The 18,456-nt window shown below is 48.8% G+C and overlaps 1 protein-coding gene across 3 annotated transcripts; it reads right to left on the reverse strand.

Annotated features, from left to right (window-relative positions):
* Positions 1 to 4,965: 4,965 nt before the first annotated feature.
* LOC115658038 (serine/threonine-protein kinase nekl-2-like) lies at positions 4,966 to 17,253 on the reverse strand. Of its 3 annotated transcripts, none has more exons than XM_030576498.1 (5): positions 17,047 to 17,253; positions 12,431 to 13,576; positions 9,817 to 9,876; positions 7,814 to 8,017; positions 4,966 to 5,326 (listed from the first exon to the last, which is right to left on the reverse strand). In XM_030576498.1, the coding sequence occupies exons 2-5, from the start codon at positions 13,569 to 13,571 to the stop codon at positions 5,178 to 5,180; spliced, it is 1,554 nt and encodes a 517-aa protein (XP_030432358.1). In that variant the 5' UTR covers positions 13,572 to 13,576; positions 17,047 to 17,253; the 3' UTR covers positions 4,966 to 5,177. The 3 variants fall into 3 exon arrangements, with proteins under 3 accessions (XP_030432358.1, XP_030432357.1, XP_030432360.1); XM_030576497.1 differs by having other exon boundaries at positions 16,991 to 17,253; XM_030576500.1 differs by lacking the exon at positions 17,047 to 17,253 and adding an exon at positions 16,831 to 16,903.
* Between the last annotated feature and the right edge of the window lie 1,203 nt (positions 17,254 to 18,456).

An 18,456-nucleotide genomic window follows, 5' to 3' on the forward strand; every position in this document is an offset into this window, starting at 1 on the left:
ACTCCTCTTATTGCCTGGTCCTGCTACAACCGGGGGTAGACCCACCTGCAAGCCTCCCCCCCCCCCTTTTTTTTTCTTTTTATACTCATGAACACGCTGCCTGGGCTGGCCAGGCCAGGGATAGGAGAGAGAGAGAGAGAGATGAGTGGGAGGTTATCCTGCACACAGGTTGAATAGTGGTACGCTGAAAAATCTCCAACTTGCTTCTGCTCTTGGGTTTTTCTCTGCCATGGGGTCTCTTGGGGTGCCCCTTTCAGAGACCTTTGCTCAGTATTCGAGTCCAGGCCAGCTGCCTGTGGTTCCTTCAGTGTCCCCAAACCACACCAGCTCTAGGATCACAAAGGCAGAGTGTTGGATCTCACTGGTAACTGTAAGTTGTATTGCCTTTGGTTTGCCTTTGTACCTTTTGTTCACAGCCAGCTGGGGCTGAAAGCAGTTTTATTATTGTTGTTGTTGTTGTTTGTTGTTTTTTTTCCCTCTGTACTTGGCATGGTCTATGTTAACTCTTGACCTTGAACGCAGAGCAGCTTTCTCTTTATCTCTGGGCCAAGATGAATTTTCAAATTAACCTGTTCCTTTCCTCAGTAGACAAATTGTTCCCACGGTGTATCAGAGGCTTTTGGTAATGCAAGGGTTCCTCTGAGGTATGTGAGTTTAGCTAAATCAAAGGTACCTTCTAGTAGGAATTGTTTAGATGGGTTATCCTGTGTGTAACAGTTCCAGTCTCTAAATACCTGCAGGTTCTTGGGCCATACTGCACATACATATAATATGCAGGGGTGCCCTTTAGTGGTGAGAGGGAATTCTTAGACTGTACCCCACCCATCTTCCAATCACACATGCCGGGAGAGGCGCCCTATCTGCTAGCTGCTCATAAACTAGGGAATCTTGGGAGGCACCTTGTCCACTAGGTTAGCTGCTCATAAGCTAGAAAGGATTTCCCTCACACTCCGGGAGATGCCCTGTCTGCTCAGCAGCTCATGAGCTAAAAAAATTCTCACTCTCTCACTTCCCGGGAAAGGGTCCACTGGGGGCCAGTGGCTCATAAATAAGGAAAAATTCAAGATTCAGCTGACTCCCCCTTGCTTTCAGAACTCCCACATGGGGTAGCCCTGGTGCGGCTGGAGTCAGCTTAGTCTTAAACTTGGTCAGCGGCTCATATCCAGCCTTTATTCATTCAAACACACATATTCACATACACACACACTCATTCCCCATATCTAGATGCATCGTTTTTTTGGTTGGTTGGTTGTTTTTTTTTTTTTCTTTTTTAACCTGAGGGTGTTACCACAACCCCTCCGTCTGGACTGAACACACCTGTGTTCTTCTCTGAGGGCATTACCACAGCCCCTCAACTCAATAGGTCTGACCTAAGCCACACATTGGCTTTACCCTGGGGCAACAACACATTTCCCAGCTCTGTGTAAGCATGCAACCAACCTTACATGGGGCAACCAATTCCCCAACACTGTTCTGCATCTGATCTTGTTGAATAAGCAAAAGTTTGCATGGCGTGAGCCCAAAGGGACAGACGGCTCCACAGGCAGTCCTCCTGCAACACCCCAATACAGATTTCAAAGGTCTCTTACCTCTATTATGGTGCCATGGGGTTCGCAGGGGAACAGTCTGTAGTAGTTTGTTGCTGTCTCAGCCGCGCGTTTGCCATCTGAGTCATAGCACCAAATTGTGGGAGAAAAAACGAGTCCTCACTCTGAGGTTGGTTGCAACATGTCAGAGGCAGTTTATTCTCAAGCAATATTGCAAGGGGGAGAATGCACACTGGCAGGTCTCCCAAAAGATAAACAATTAGGGCAAGCATTTATACCTTTTGTTACATACAGTAATGATCAACAACTGCATTTTGTTTATACATATTCCTTCCTGATATCTTACTTTCCTCAGCAATTTCTGCTACAGTATGTGTTCCATTCTTATCTAACTCAAGGTCGAAAACCAGCATCTCTTACGGTTCTTTTCCATTCGCCCAGGCCCTGCTTGGAAGTCTCGCGTTATTAGCTATTAGAGTTAGCCTGACTCTTGCTCTTCCTGGAAGACTAAGATGTCTGCTTTTTTTCCAACTTCCACAGTTTGAATAACTAATTTAATTAAGTAAATCAGGAGTGGGTCATGGATATTTTGCAAGCAGAAAAAGAGAGTAAATTTGTAGAATAAATTGTTAACTGGAAATTATTTGCCTAGATCTTTGTTTGATAGAATTTAGCATTTGGAATAAGTGGTTGATTGCAACATATCTTAACCCCTTATAATTAATAATCTCTCCCACCTCATATTTAGCTGTGGCACTCTGTTTACCTTTTCTAGACCTGAAGAAGAGCTCTGTGAGGCTTGAAAACTTGTGTCTTTCACCAACAGGAGCTGGCCTTTTCTGTCTCATATTCTGGGACCAACACTATTATAACAATACTGCAAAAGCTGAATGGAGTAGGAAAGAATAAAGATACTGAAAGCTTTGGTGTTCCCTTTCTTCTCTATTGAGAGTTTCAGAGGAGATAGAGCAGATCTGCTATTATTAATCAGCAATTCAGTTTGAGTTTTAGCTTTATTTTCATGTTAAGTGCAGTAACTGTGTGTGTCCATGGTCATAGCTGTTCAAAGCCATCTCAGATTTAAAGGGACATTGTTAAGTTGTTTTAAAACATTCAGATTTCTGACAGAGCACCCTGTAAATAGCATGGACAGGATGTTTTTCAAAAATTCCTTTTTACAGTGTTTCCAACTCTTGTGATATTTGATGACTATTTTTACACACACACACACACACACACACCCCTTGGAATTGGGATGTTATGTGAGAATCTTAGCTTTCATTAAAAGGTAAGTGCCTGGGCTTGCAAATGTGAACTCTAAAGGCAAATAAGCCTCCAAAGTTGTTTTTTAAATGCTCATGATTTTTTGGGCCTGACTCACAATGTTTGAACACTTGGGGGTTGGCAATGCTGCGTTAATATTTTGTTTCATAAGGCTTTTCCTGCTCCCTTCTAATCCTTAATAAGGATCTCTTGGGCAGACCTGGCAGCAATACCAACAACCATGTGCAACCTCTGACCTCCACCCTTCCCCTACCCCTGCCCCTTCCCCTTCTACTCTGCACACGCCTCCCATTTCAGCTGTGCTGATGTTGTTACCAATAAACAACCACTTGTGGGGTCTGTGGATGAGCATAGTCATGAGCTCCACCAGCACTAGGCCCAGGGAACACTGCCTATGAGTTCCACTCCCTAACGAGTGCATAGGAGTTCTGTCAAAGTGGAATTGCTACATATGTTTCCTCTAATCTTTCATTAAAAGGAATCTTTGGTACACAAATTTCAGATAGAAATGTGACCCTGCCCTTTTTAATATGGGTTGTGGTAGGCAATCCATGCAGATGTGTCTGCAGACATTTTGATTGCAGAGATGGCATGTGTTACCTAAGAGACTCTTGCCACTTCAGAACTTCAGCTTGACTAAGAAATCACAGAAGCATTAGGTAATCAGCTGGCAATGGGACTCTAGTCTGAAGATAAGAAAGAGGAAAGACTAGCTCTCATAGTCCATCATTTCACACAAATCCCATAAAAGGATGTAGTGGCCCAGATCAAAACTGTGCTGCCAGGGAAGTGGTACCTATTACAGTTATAGCTCTGGGCTTAGTTAGAGTTTTTGACTCTGTGGATCAGCATTTGGCTGTGGCACAAGATAGACAGGGACTGGGGAGTTTTCAGAGACTTCAGGATTAGCAAGTGAACTAGACTGGCTGAAGTCTATATTTCCACACTGCTGACTGAGCCTTCTGTTTAAACCATGTACTTCAGTGCCCAGAGCTGTCAAGCCTTCTAATATCAGAGGGGTAGCCGTGTTAGTCTGGATCTGTAAAAGCAGCAAAGAATCCTGTGGCACCTTATAGACTAACAGACGTTTTGGAGCATGAGCTTTCGTGGGTGAATACCCACTTCGTCAGATGCATGTAGTGGAAATTTCCAGGGGCAGGTATATATATGCAGGCAAGCTAGAGATAATGAGGTAGTTCAATCAGGGAGGATGAGGCCCTGTTCTAGCAGTTGAGGTGTGAAAACCAAGGGAGGAGAAACTGGGTTTGTAATTGGCAAGCCATTCACAGTCTTTGTTTAATCCTGAACTGATGGTGTCAAATTTGCAGATGAACTGAAGCTCAGCAGTTTCTCTTTGAAGTCTGGTCCTTCAGGTCCATGACTTCAAAGAGGTCCTTTGAAGTCTGGTCCTTCAGGTCCATGACCTTCAGGACCAAACTTCAAAGAGAAACTGCTGAGCTTCAGTTCATCTGCAAATTTGACACCATCAGCTCAGGATTAAACAAAGACTGTGAATGGCTTGCCAATTACAAACCCAGTTTCTCCTCCCTTGGTTTTCACACCTCAACTGCTAGAACAGGGCCTCATCCTCCCTGATTGAACTACCTCATTATCTCTAGCTTGCCTGCATATGTATACCTGCCCCTGGAAATTTCCACTACATGCATCTGACGAAGTGGGTATTCACCCACGAAAGCTCATGCTCCAAAACATCTGTTAGTCTATAAGGTGCCACAGGATTCTTTGCTGCTTTTACAAGCCTTCTAATGTCTGTCACAAACCTTTATTTATATTGTGCTACTTCCTACAGCTCCATCTCCTGGGCCAAAAAAATAATCCAAGGGCAAATGAAAATGTAGTTTGGAAATGATAAACCCTAGTTTTGCATTGGAAAGTGATACCATAGTAACTGCACCTATGCCTCTGCACCCTCCTTCTGCACTGCATCTCTGCAGCAGGATTCCAGCAGGCTCAGTGCTTTATATTATTGTGATCCTATTCATGGAGGACAGTCCATCAACGGCTATTAGCAAGATGTCAGGGATTCAGCCCAATTCTCTGAGTGTCCCTAGACCTCTGATTGCCAGAAACTGGGAGTGGATAACAGGGGATGGAGCACACTGAAGCATCTGGCACTGGCCACTATTGGAAGACAGAGCACTGGACTAAATGGATCATTGGTCTGATCCAGTATGGCCATTCTTATGTACTAAGCAAGGAGTGAAAACTCAGCACTGGCCATCAGGCAACCTTATTTGCCAATCCAGAACAATACTCAGCAGCACACTACTTTGTATCTTCAGCTGAACTCTCTTCATTCAGGCTGTCTCCATGAAGAGGCCTGGACTAAGTTGTTTCCTGGTCCAAGCTGAGGAGCAGATAGCAGGTCTCCAGGTGGTCAGGGCCCATTCGATGTTCAAAATGAGGTTGCAGATCCTCAGGGGTGAACTGGGCCTGACCTGTGATTTCATCATACAGAGAAGGTCCAGCCTCACCTGCAGGCAAGTGACAAAGAAATGAGTTCAGATGACCCCAGGCTGGTCTATTCAGATTTGGGCAATGTGGTATGGAACCTTGCTTCTCCCCTCACTTGTTCAAACCCAGCCCAGCTGACTAGGGACTGAAGGCTGACACTGCCCATTGGCCATTCAGTAGTATTTCTAGATCTCATGCCACTTTCTGGTAGATAGATGTCTACAGTATAAAACTGCTGCTGTACCTTGCACTTAGCATGGTAGGGACAGCTGATGCCACGTCAGGGTGATGGGAAGGAATTAGCCAGGCTGCAGTCTAGTCTCAGCTTTGCCCTGATGCACTGTGCAGTTTGGGGTGTGTCATATGACTTTTTGGCTTCAGTTTCCCCAGCTGTGAAATGGAGATAATGATGATTAGCTACCTGAGGAGTGGTTGGGAAGTTCACTGGTTTCAAGTGTGTACAGTAATTATGCTGGGGACGGACTGTGCTAAGTGTTTCCATACCCTCTCTGGCAGACCTAGCAGAAAGAATGGGCCATAGTGACTGCACTTCACTCCCCAGAGATGTGTCTCAGAGCTCCCAGAAGGTACCAACAGCAGCATTAGGGAGGTGGATGGAGTCAATCCCCACTCCTACTTCCCACCCAGGGCCTCAGGCTAATGTTGAGCTTTTGAACCTAGGGGTCACTACTCCAGTGCCTTGTGTGGAATGTTGCAAATATTCTGGGACAACGTGTGTGAAGGAGAGAGGTTGTGAATAGTTGAATTCCTTCACAGCATGGAAAAAGCTGAGGACCTTTTTCACAGCTCAGCTTGTCTCCTGCAAAGCAGAAGCCCAGGAATCAGATGAGCCTAGCCTCCTTGTCCATCCCCTGCAGGACTGCAGTTAGTATGGAAAGGTGTAAACGGGCTGACTCACCCCTGCGGCGCCCCCTGCTGGTGTCTTCAGGGAATTAGCTCGGTTTCCAGCCCGGAGCGCCCTCTGCAGGCCGGTGATCCGCCTGTCCTCTGGCCTGTCCTCTGGCCCCTGGACCCGGTGCCCTTTTACATGGAGTGCTGCCCCCAAGCAGTCACCCCTTTCTCTGAGGGTTTCCCCTTCCTGGGGGACCCCCACCCTCTATCCCCACTTTGCCTCAGTATATGGCTACTGCTCAGTCTCCATCTAGCCCCCGTTCACTGGGCAGACTGCAGTATCAGCCACTCATCATAGGCAATGGGGTTTGGACTTGCTGCCTTTACCCACTCTCCGGCTGCCCCTCTGCAAGCCCAGTACCTAGGAGGCCTAGAACTAGGCCCTACAGCCTGGGGAATTGCTGACCTAGGGCTTCCCCGCTCCTAAGGCCTTTCCCCAGCCCTGCCTTCCTCTAGGTCCCCTGGGTGAGTTCCCAAGCAGCCAGGCCTATCTCCCTCTCCAGTCAGAGAGAGACTGTTTTCTTCTGGCTTCCCTGGCCCTCCTATAAGGCCCTGTTGCTCCGTTGGGGCGTGACCCCAGCTGCAGGCACTTCCCCAATCAAAGCAGCCTAAAGGCTGTTTTCCCCGGCCACAGCACCCTCTCAGGGCTGTTTTTAACCCCTTCTGGGCAGGAGCAGGGATCCACCCTGCTACACACCCCCCCTCAAAACGCCCACCCCTGGGGATAGGGAGGCTTCTTCCCCTGGACCAGTCGCCCATGTGCCTCCAGTGCCACTCGCTTCCTTTCCATTCCTCCAATCGCTTCCGCAAGTGGACCTCCTCATCGATGACGGCCGCATACTCCTTAGTGAGGTCCACCACTCTCGCTTCAGACTCACAGAGGGCCTGCTCTGCTGCCTCAAGCCGTGCCCGTAGATTTGAGTCCCCCAGGCCCTCTTCCTTCAGGGTCTGGGTCCCCTTGGTGGTCTGTCCCACAACCACCTGGGTCTACTTTGTTCTCTGGACATGTCCCGCCTGGGCTTCAGTCTCTTGCTGGGCCCACTCCATCTGGGTCTCTCTCTCTCCATGACAGGCAGGGTAAGGGTCTGGGACTCTCTCTCCATGACAGGCACGGTGATGGTCTGGGTCCCAGCCTCCTGTGGGGTCCCCATGATCTCCACTTCAGCCTGTGCCACCTTCTCCAGATCCAGCATGGCCCCTTCCGGGCCTCCTAGCACCTCCCTCGGCCAACTCTCGCCTCTCCTGAGAGGGCAGTGCCTCTTAATGTGGCTCGGCTTCTGGCAGCCCCAGCAGGCTCCCTGCCTCCTTGTGGCCTTAGGTCTTCTCCAACTTTTTATGGGCCTAGCCCTCCCTGGGTTGCCCTGCACCATGTTCCCTGGCCCTCCTAGAAGGCTCTGTTGCTCTGTTTGGGGCGTGGCCCCAGCTGCAGCCACTTCCACAATCAAAGCAGCCTAAAGGCTGCTTTCCCCGGCCACAGCCCTCTCTCAGGGTTGTTTTTAACCCCTTCTGGGCAGGAGCAGGGATCCACCCTGCTACAAAAGGCAAGAAGATTAGTACTCCCTAGTGCATTTACTGGCTTTCCAGTGTTTCCTCACCTTTGCACGTCTCCTGCAAAGTCTTCAGGGTGGAGGAGACAGCAGCAGACCCTTGGTGATCCATCTGTTCCTCCTGGAATGCCTCATTGTCAGCTGGCATCTTGATCGCACAGAGAGCATTGCTCACCACCTCCTCCAAGCTGGTTTCCTCCACCTCCTCAAAATCATCAGGGTAATCGGTCAGCTCCGCCTCATCCTTCCACTCTGCAGCGGGAGGGGCAGGGGAGCCCCAAGAGCATTAATACGGTCTCAGGCTGCTCTAGGTGCTGCTCTCTGGATAGAGACACATGACACGCTCCTCTGCACCCACCCACCTCACGATATACAACTCAACCTGCTGCTCTGCACACACGCTGCACCCACCTCAGTGCCCAGCTCCACACTCCCCCCCAACATACTCACTTCTCCTGGCATGTCACACACATCCCCTGGCATGCCTCTACACAGCATCTCCTCAACACACACAACCTTGTGCCCCAACACAACACATAGCTCCTAACACATGTACATCACACCTCACAATCCTTCACACCCTGGCCCACCGCCACACCCTGTCTCCATACCACATTACACAGACCTTAGGCCCTTGCACAGGGGATGGCCTCAGTGAAGCTGGGGGGAGGCCCTGTGCATGTCTCATGCCAGGACTGCACACCTCCCCAACAGAGCCAGAGAAGTGTGGGATGAGGCTGCCCTGCTACCCTACTTGAGACATACCCTGAGAGGGCAGGACTAGCTGGCTCCCCCAGAAGGCATGTGTTTGCTAGTGACCTATGCCAGTGGTTCTCAACCAGAGGCTCGGGGCCCCCTCGGGGGTCGTGAGCAGGTTTCAGGGGGTCCATGACGCATGGCCAGCGTTAGACTCATTAGGTCCAGGGCAGAAAGCCAAAGCCCCACTGTGCAAGACTGCAGCCCAGGGTCTCCAGCCCCACAATCCAGGGCTGAAGCGAAATCCTGAGCATTGTGGTGCCCCCTTATGGTATGGGACCCCAGGCAATTGCCCTGCTTGTGACCCCGCTAACACTGTCCTAGCTTTCATATGCAGAAAACCTATTGTTGTGGCACAACTGGGCCATGGAGTTTTTATAGCATATGTGTGTGCATAGGCGCCAACTTTTCCCAGCACCAGTGGGTGCTTGCGCCCTCCCTGCCCCCCTGACTCCACCCATGCTCTGCCCTGCCCCCATTCCAACCCCTTCCTCAAAGTCCCCGCCCCAACTCCGCCCCCTCCCTGCTCCTGTTGGGCTCCTTCTCCAAATCCCCAGTCCTGCCTCCTCCCCCCGCACCATGTTCCCCCTGCTTCCCTGTCCTGCCCAGCACTTGCCGCCAAGAAACAGCTGTTTCGTGGGGAGAAGAGCTGGGAGCTAGGGATGAGAAGTGGCGTGCTCAGGGGAGGGGGAGGAGGCGGAGCGGAGGTGAGCTGGGGCAGGGTGGAGAGCTGCATGTGGGTGCTCAGCACCCACCAATTTTCCCCAAGGGTGCTCCAGCCCCAGAGCACCCACGGAGTAAGTGCCTATGTGTGTGTGTGGGAGGGGAGTGGCTCAGAAAGGAAAAGGTTGAGGACCCCTGACCTATGCAACTTGTGCCAGAACACCAAGATTTTCAGTGCAGGAAGCCACTTTGTAACAAGATGAAAGAATTTCCAGTTTGGGCTGGGTTTGATTAATCAGCCGAGGGCTGGGTGTTCTCTGAATGTTCTCTGACTTGCACAAGGGGATTGCAAAGCGGAGCTTGGACTCTCATGACACTGGGGCTCTGCCCTGACATTCCCAGACATACTCCAGAACCATCTTCCTAGCTATATTTTGTCTTTTCCACATCTGTTCCCAGCATAAACCCAGCTTTACAACAATGCACTGTGTGCAAACACAAAAGGTGAGTACACTTTTGGCTTGGGGGTTATATTGTGTCTGACCAAGATCATGCATGCCTTCGTGAAAGTCCTGATCTGAGCCTTCATTGCCCTGGGTTTCAGAGATTGTGCAGACAGGACATGACGGTACCTTGTAAATCTGTGCTCAGAGGACTGGAGGGCAATAGTCTGTCACAAGAGCTGCACTGGTCTGCAACAAAGGAAAGAAGACACATGTCAGACAGAGCAGGTGCTTAATACAGTGGGTTTTCTATGACAACACTGATGTCCACCAGAGATTGTCCTGAGATGCAGATTCAAATTTGGGTATAGGTCCAAATTTTAGCTCCCTCAAAGTTCCAGGTGTCCAAATCGGGCGCTCTGGTTCAGACCTGTCTCTAGTTTAAATCCTGGTTAAGTCCCCAGTAAAAACATCCACTTGGTTTATCTTATCCTAGATCTGACTTTACCTCATTCTAAAGCCACTAACCATTTTTGCATGGCTAGCTCTCCCTAATGCCTGCCTGCAATAGCAGAGGCGGCAGCAGGCCAGGCCTGAGGTGCATTGGCAGAGAGTGTTGCGAGGAGGGGCAGGACGAGGTTAAAAAGGGATGTTGTAGGTCAGGTTGGGGAGCAGAGTCAAAGTTGTATGCATGGGTCTGTCTAGTTCTAACTGATGGAAAAGTGTGCCTGGTACAAAGCTCTTTATAGCCCTAGACAGCAAACCTCTAGAATATTATGAGGTTGTTTGGGTGTCCTCACCCCCATCCTGGAATCATGTGCTTCTGCACAGGAGTATAGATGTATGTGGTAGTAACCACTTGCAGGGTTAGGCCTTATACAGCCCATAATGAGCTGTGACTGCTTATTGCTTATATACCCAGCTTAGGGAAAAAGTTGGGTTACATATTTATTTTTACTTAAATAGGGCTCAGTTTGTGCCTATAATGCATGTCCCTGCTCTGCGGGCAATGCAGAGCTGCACTAGCCAAGGAAAATGCCGAGAGGCTTGGCACTGCCTCCCAGAGCTAAGTGCACAGAGGCACCACATCCCTTAGGGACGCCACAGACTCCCCTTGCATGGCTAGCCACTGTGGCTGGCGTCATGGGCTGGCACATAGGATAGACAGCGCTATATGCCTCTGTAAGAGTAATCTGACTAGTCCTTATTTTTATACAAAATGTCAAGAGAAATGCTTAGCCTTTTTTTTTTAAAGTTCACACAGTGCAAAAGAATTGCCCATGGGCTTTTCTGGGGCCCCTCTCTATGCCCCTTGAACTTATAGGTGTAGTTATTTAGCAGTGCCTAGTAACTTTGCAATACACTATATTGTGTGGTTCATGGTTTCACAGTGTGCTGCCAACACCGCCCTGAGAGGTCATTCTAGCCAACTGCTGGCTTCTCCACAGTGTTGTTAGCTGAAATATCTGGTGGTTCCAAGGTTAAAAGGGCAAGGACTGGAGTATTTCTCCGTGCCCTCTACATAGCACAGCTGCCACCTCAGATTCAGGTCATGGCAGGAGGGAATGCAGGAATCACATGTCTCAAGCCAGCCCTTCAGTTCTGTGTAATGTTCCAACAGAATTAAAGGCAAAGCGGTTGCCTGGATATTTTATTGCAGAGGAAATCCAGCATGGCAGAGGCATGTTTAGGATTGTTTCATTAGCCTGACAGAGCAAGAACCTGCAGAACCTACGAGTCAGCTGCACTTTGAACATAAAAGTACTCTTATGACTGGCCTGGCAGCCTTATTGCTGCCCTAGCAGCTTAAGGATGAGGCTCTTGGTTACAGAGATCCTGGTATGAAGCTCTGGTGGCAGAAAAAAAAATACCACGAAATTTATGACACCTCTAATTTTAGCAGAGGCAAGCTAGAGGTAAGACTTTTGCTCAGACTGCAAGAGGTGCTTGGTTCCGATTGCACACAAGACCTGAAGGTCGATATGAAAGCCATGGGCTTCTCATCCCGAAGATATGCAGATCATGCATGGATGTACATTCAGTTGTATGTGTCTGCATCAACCCTACATTTTGTATTTGGGTTCTGAATTTGAAAACACTTGAAATTATAGTTTTCCCTTGTAATTATGACAAAACTCATATTGAGGCCAGGTCTGAGCATTTCCAGTGCAGCTATGAAATTCAATATGATGTGGGAAGGCAGCTGTTTGGGGTGTGTCTGTAGCTGTATATTTAAGGACAAATTTCCAGCCACCTTCAAAGGTGTCTCTAACTTTGTGCCTGGTAAGTGTGTAGTTAGGCTCACAATTACTTGCCCTGAATGCTCAGATGCCTATTTGCATGTACAAATGTGAGGTTTATGCAAACGGATGCACGTGTAATGTTTCAGAAAGAAAACTGGAGGCACATCTTAACACAAAGCCCTTAATCTCCTGTATATTGCAAGTGATGGTTGTCAGAGTTTAGGAACCAGCCTTTTTACTGCAGTAAAATAACAATAAAACCCTCCCATTCTGCACAGGCAAAAAAGTCAAGAACCAGGGCTGGGAGCCTAGCAGGACTACTCCCTTTCCTCTCTCCTCAACAAATAAAAATAAACCAGCAAAATCTCACACTTCCCTCTTTCCCATTTCTTGGATTTCAGCCTGGTCTCTGGAGCCTTTCCTCCCCTCCAACACCCAGTGTTCCCTGGTGGCTCTCTGATGTCACTTACTGTTTGAACCATTATTTCATCGTATTTAGAAGCATAGGACAGACTAGTTGAGTAGACTCTCCCCAGCAGTGGCCAGTACCCAGGTCTTACCTATCTCTCTTGGCACTTCCTTGATCAGAGGTGGAATGGGTATGTCATCTTCTAAGTTCTCCTCAATGGAAAACACGCTTTCATGCTCAAAGTCTTCAGAGTAATCTGAGCTGCTGCCTAGAGTGCTGGAGAGCTCCTCTGGCTCATAAAGCTCTGAACTGTGTGTGCTGACATACGGTGGAGCTGACTTTGGCCTTAAGGCTCCTCTCACTTGGTGAGCTAACAGTGTCTTACTTTGAGGTGTGGATGGGAGGGGATCTATGTTGTCCTCCTCATGGAGCTTTGCCAGATGTTGCTGCCTGAAGAGCTGGGATTCTTGGTGAAGAAGGAAAAGCTTGAGGTGTTGCTGGACATAAGGGATGTTGAGGATGCTGCTGGCACTGGGTCTCTTTCCTGGGCACTTCTCCAGGATGGTTTGGATCAAGCCATGCAGGGGCTCAGAATAGCACTCTGGCACAGCGGCATACTCGCCTTTCACAATCTTGTAAAACAAGCTGACGAGATTTATTCCATCAAAGGGTGGCTTTAAGACACACATTTCAAAGAGAACACATCCCAGCGCCCAGATGTCCGACTTGGAGCTGTACGGCACATCCTCGCAGAGCTCTGGGCTCAAGTAATAAGGTGTGCCTACAAAAGTGCTTGCCATGTCCAGGGTGCTGTTCATGACCTTTGAAATGCCAAAGTCCCCCAGTTTCACCATCCCTTTCTTAGTGAGAAACACATTGGATGTTTTGATATCTCGGTGCAGGATCTTAATGGAATGGATGTACTGAACAGCCATAGCTAGTTGCACAAACCATTCCATGATTGTATTCTCGGGAAAGTACCCCTCCTTCCTCATCTTAATGTGGTCATCCAGGGAGCCACCATCACAGTAATCCTGGATGATGAACATATGTTCCTCCTCAAAGAAGTGCTCATAGCAGGTTACAATGTGGGGGTGCTTGAGTTTGCCCAGGATGGTCACCTCCTGAAGCACTGCCTCTTTGGTTCTCATTTTTTTTGATGGATCTGTCTTGATTTTTTTCACGGCAAACAGTTTCTTTGTCTCTGTTTTCCTCATCAGGAAGACCTCAGCACTCGATCCCCTGCCTATGGTTAGTATTTGCTCATACTTCTCCATTGTCTCAACCAGCATTCAAGCTAGAAGGAGAAGCAAAACCTCAGGTTACCATGTTAGAGATGTCAACCAAGTCTGCATGCTTTCTGTTACATGACTGAGGGAGGTTACCCTCAATTTTATGCTAATTGTGTGGTTGTGTTGATGACAGGGATTGGAAGGGGCAGGGTGCTGGTAACAGGATTTGGAGCTTTTCACCTCTACATCACTGGTTTGAATCTGCACCAGGCCAGGAGGGATTGAATGATGTGACTCTCTGACAGCAGTTGTTTTGTGGGCCTGTGTGAAGGGATTTGCTGGGCTCAGTCCAGTGGCTAGGAGCTACATCACAGAAACCACTATGACACTAATTCCCGTTGTTGGCAATTTTAGCTGAAAGGCCAAGGATTGAATGGGCCACGCTTCACGATCAGAGGTGGCCTCTTCAGGGCAGGGTTGAGGCTTATTGGTGGGGGTTGGTGTTCAGGAAGCTTGCACTGCTGCTGGTCTTCAGTATGACTGTGATGCCAACAGACCAAGTGCCAGTTCATGCCACTGCCCCCATGTCTCAATGGAACAGTGATTTGAGCATTGGCCTGCTAAACCCAGGGTTGTGAGTTCAATCCTTGAGGGGGCCACTTGGGGATCTGGGGCAAAAATCAGTACTTGGTCCTGCTAGTGAAGGAAGGGGGCTGGACTTGATGACCTTTCAAGGTGCCTTCCAGTTCAAGGAGATAGGTATAGGTAAGCTTGTCTGGCGACCACAGCAGTGCACCAAAGCTCTGCCCTGCAGAGACCCCAGTTAGGGCGAGAGGTATGTTCTGTCTCCACAGCCCATCTAGTCCTTGGCTCTGCTGAGGCTGCCATGAAGGGAGGGGGCCAACTACTGCTCACTGTGAGGGACACCACTGACCCCTTTCCCATCACACATTCATGTGTTTCAGCCAGTGCTGGTTGGACTTGAACTGATGCCCTGGGCAAAAGCAGTGCTGGGTTTACAATAGCTCCAGTGGCTTCATGGAGCTGGGGCCATGCTGAGAAGGGGCCCCAGCCTGCTCCACATGCACTGCTCCCACCACTTGCTCCTCTTAGCCTACCTGCTGGCTGATCAAGGGCTCCTCCAATTCTGGGCAATCTCTGCTTCCTACAATGTGTGGGGCCCCACCTGGGACTGGTGCAGAAGCCTGGCCAGTTTCAGCCAGGGTATGTGTGAGGGGGAACATTGTGGAGGGCATGGCTGGGTCCCTCCAGGCAAGGTGGGAGGGATAGCTTAGTGGTTTGAGGGTTGGCCTGCTAAACCCAGGGTTGTGAGTTCAATCCTTAAGGGGGCCACCTAGAGAGATCTGGGGCAAAATAAGTACTTGATCCTGCTAGTGAAGGCAGGGGGCTGGACTCAATGACCTTTCAGGGTCCCTTCCACTTCTATGAGATAGGCATATCTCCATATATATATATATATATATATATAAGTGCATCTTGAGGGACCCTGGCTGGGGCAGGTCCTGACTTGGCTGATCATGCCATTCCCAAGGGACCAGAGTGATTCCCGGCCTTGGGACCAGCCATGGCTGTGCTGTTGGCTCAGCCTGGCAGACACAGTTGCCTCCCAGCAAAGCCAGGGAGTGCAGCTGGGAGGTGGGGAGTGGGTCTGTGGGGGGCATGAAGGGAGTGCTGGGCTGTGAAGGGGCAGGGAGGATGTGTGGGTGTTGGGGCACTATGGAGTAGGGGTTCTGTGTGGGGGGTGGGGGTGTGGCTGTGGGCAGGGGTGGTGGTGTGCGGGGCACTGTGCATTTGTGGGTGAGTCTGGGGGGCACTGGGTATAGTGGGTCTGGGGGACCTCTGGCTGTCGGGAGTGCTGGGAGCGCAGGCTGTGTGGAGTGGCAGGCCACTATGTGTCTGGCAACTGCTGGTTTGTAAATAGTACCCTCACACTGGGCAGAGCAGGGCCACCCCTGCCATATCTTGCCTCTGGCTGGCCCCTTGCTCAGGGGACTGACCACCATGGGGGCCCACAAATATGTTTGGCACTGTGCCCACAAAAGGTTAATTGGGCCCTGGGGGGCTTGTCACACATTTGCTGCCAGCAGGGCCCCTCCCGCACAAGGTGATTTGCAGAAGCAGTGGGGCCTGAAGAGGGAGCAGAGATAGAGGAAGGGAGGAAGGAAGATGTTGAGAGGAGCCTGGAAAACTCTGGGGAGGTCACAGGGGGCAGTGAGAGCAGAGGACAAACCTCCATGTGGGTAGAGTGACCAGATGTCCCAATTTTATTGGGACAGTCCTGATTTTGGGGTCTTTTTCTTATAGAGGCTCCTATTACCCCCCACTCCCTGTCTTGATTATTCACACTTGCTGTCGTTACTCTACATGTGGCTTCTTCTGAAATCTTCTCCAATCTCTTTAAACAACAGTAAAACAAGTGCTGTAGCTATGTTCCTCCTCACAGCAGTGCCCCTGAAACAGAGCTTTGTTTGTTCTGCAGTCCTTGGCTTTTCTAACTTCCCATAGTTCCATTTTCTTTTAAGCTGTCAGGTACAGCAGGTTTATCCACGAAAGAAACTCACAACAAAAGCAAAGCACAGCAAAGCTATACTAGGCAAATGTAGGAACATAGGACCTGCCGGGTCATTGAGTCCAGTCCCCTGATATCACAGGAAACCCTATCAGGTGAACCTGTTCATAAACTTATCTACAGAGTATAAATGATAAGCACCATTTACAAAACATATCACTGAATGGCTGCTATCACAGTAAATGCTATGTAAATGCATCTGAATGCAATACGAAAAATGTTCGTTCCCATTATCTCAATTCAAGAGGGTTATACTGTATGTTTTTCATCTTTCCTGTGCTGCTCATACATACATACACATACCCACTGTAATCACCAGTCTGTGTTACATGTAGTTTGCTCAGAGTTTCTTTCCTGCTCCTTTTTTCCCCTTTTCAATATCTGCCATTTTGGTGCAGCTTTTGCCATAGTGCCCTCAAATATTCATAAAAGGGGCAGGGCAGAAACAAAGTGAGCTAAATCTAACACTCTCTGGGTCAGGTGCATTCATGCATTCCCTTCTCTCCTGTCCTTCTCCTCATCCCCCTTTTCCCCTGAAGTCTTTCCCCCTCCCCCCCCGAGGGGCCAGATCCTTGTAGACCCCCCCCAACTATAAACCGTGCTTCTGTGACTTTACACATCATTTTCCCTTAAAACAGTGACTTTTACTAAATCTACCATGATTGCTCTGTGCTCTTGGATAAAAAATGCCATGACAAAATGCATCCATATTTCTGAATATTAACAAACCTGCTCAGTTTATCTGTCCTTTGCTGTTTATTTCCCCTCCTAGGAGTTCTCTAGGCTGTTGACAGGTTTACACACATCTGCTGATGCAATGACTGAAATAGACTGCAATCACAGCTTGGCCCTGCACTTTGCTTTCCTCGATCTTTGAAACGGTGCTTACCTTGTCGGCCAGCAGACCACAGATCAGAGCCCCCCAGATTCTGAAAAGCAGCCTACCAATCTGTGCCTATGTAGCTGTGCAGAGAGATCACTGTCTCAACACTGACGGATTTGCCCAGGGCTATGCAGATTTCCTATTTGCAGGGAGAAGGCTGGTGGGTCTCCAAGACTAGCCCAGGTGAATCTTCTGACGGTTCCCCAACCAGGAAGTTTGGAGCTGGCCTGCATTTGTTCTCAGGCTTCCCCACCTGGCTGGGGCCTGGTGCTGCAGTGCACTGCTAGACTTGCTTTGGACATCTCCATGGCAACCCCGCTTATCCCAGCTGCTGTGCGTGCCTGAGGAGCAATGACGCTGGCTTCTGATCAGGCTTCACGGGACAGGGAAAGCTCCTGGGGGCCTTGCAATCCTTCCCCCAGGTTGGGACAGTCACGAAGGCTAGGCCAGTCTGAACGGGGAATGAAGTTACAGAGTCCTTCGGAGCCCGATCCTTGCCTCAGTTGCATTTATGGAAACCAGACTAACACCAGGATAAGGCCAGGGAGACTGAGAGGAGACTCAGACCCCTTCCTTTACATTTCCCTAGGAAAAATTACTATAGTGTTCTGCAGTAACAGTACATTATCTAGCTGTGCTTTCACACAGTGCCTATCACTGTGGTACCTGGTCCCGCTACAGTAACAGAGCAGCATGTGAGACTATTACTATATCATTACTCCCAATTAATAATAGCTTGCTAAGGGCATGCCAGGCTAGGGAACCACACACCCTCGAATGACAAATCACGGCTGTACTTTACAAGAACAGTTGCAAACAGTACAACTTGTAGCTGAGTTTGCAGAGTACTGCGGGATGTCTCTTCTGTAGGGGTGCCCATGGTCTACAATTTTTGAGAAGTCGTCTGCTTCAGAGATAAAATGTGATATTTATTATGTATTTTGATGTGCTGAATTCAAATATGACAATTAAAACAACTGATTGGCTCCTGTTTCTAAGCTATTTAAGTTTTTACATTTTATGTTTATGTATATTGTGTAGATAGTAGAGTTTTAATCATAAATTGTAAACGTAGGTCTTTTCATGTGTTTATGGTTGCTTTACATGATAATATTTCACCTGTCCTGTTTATGTAACACTTTAAAAATCAGCAAAAGGGTTATATAAATAAAATTTATTATGAAACAAAAGGCAAAAACCTATTATGTACATAGTTTAGTCCTATTCAGTGTCTACTCGGCGCTTCTTGGCTTGTCTCTTGTATTCATTAAATTGAGCATCTCTTGTCACTGTCCAGTAATAGTCTGCAAGCATTGATGGGCTCCATTTGCCCTGATAGCCTGCCAGGAGATTCCACTGCTGTAGTCTGGAGCCCAGCAGCTCTGCCTTACTCTTGGATAGTTCCAAATCCCTGACAAGGTCATTCAGTTCACCTTGTGTTATGAGGTGTGGTTCAGAGGAGGAGGATGGGA

The sequence above is a fragment of the Gopherus evgoodei genome, chromosome 9 (genome assembly GCF_007399415.2).
Source record: "Gopherus evgoodei ecotype Sinaloan lineage chromosome 9, rGopEvg1_v1.p, whole genome shotgun sequence".
NCBI lineage: Eukaryota > Metazoa > Chordata > Testudines > Testudinidae > Gopherus > Gopherus evgoodei.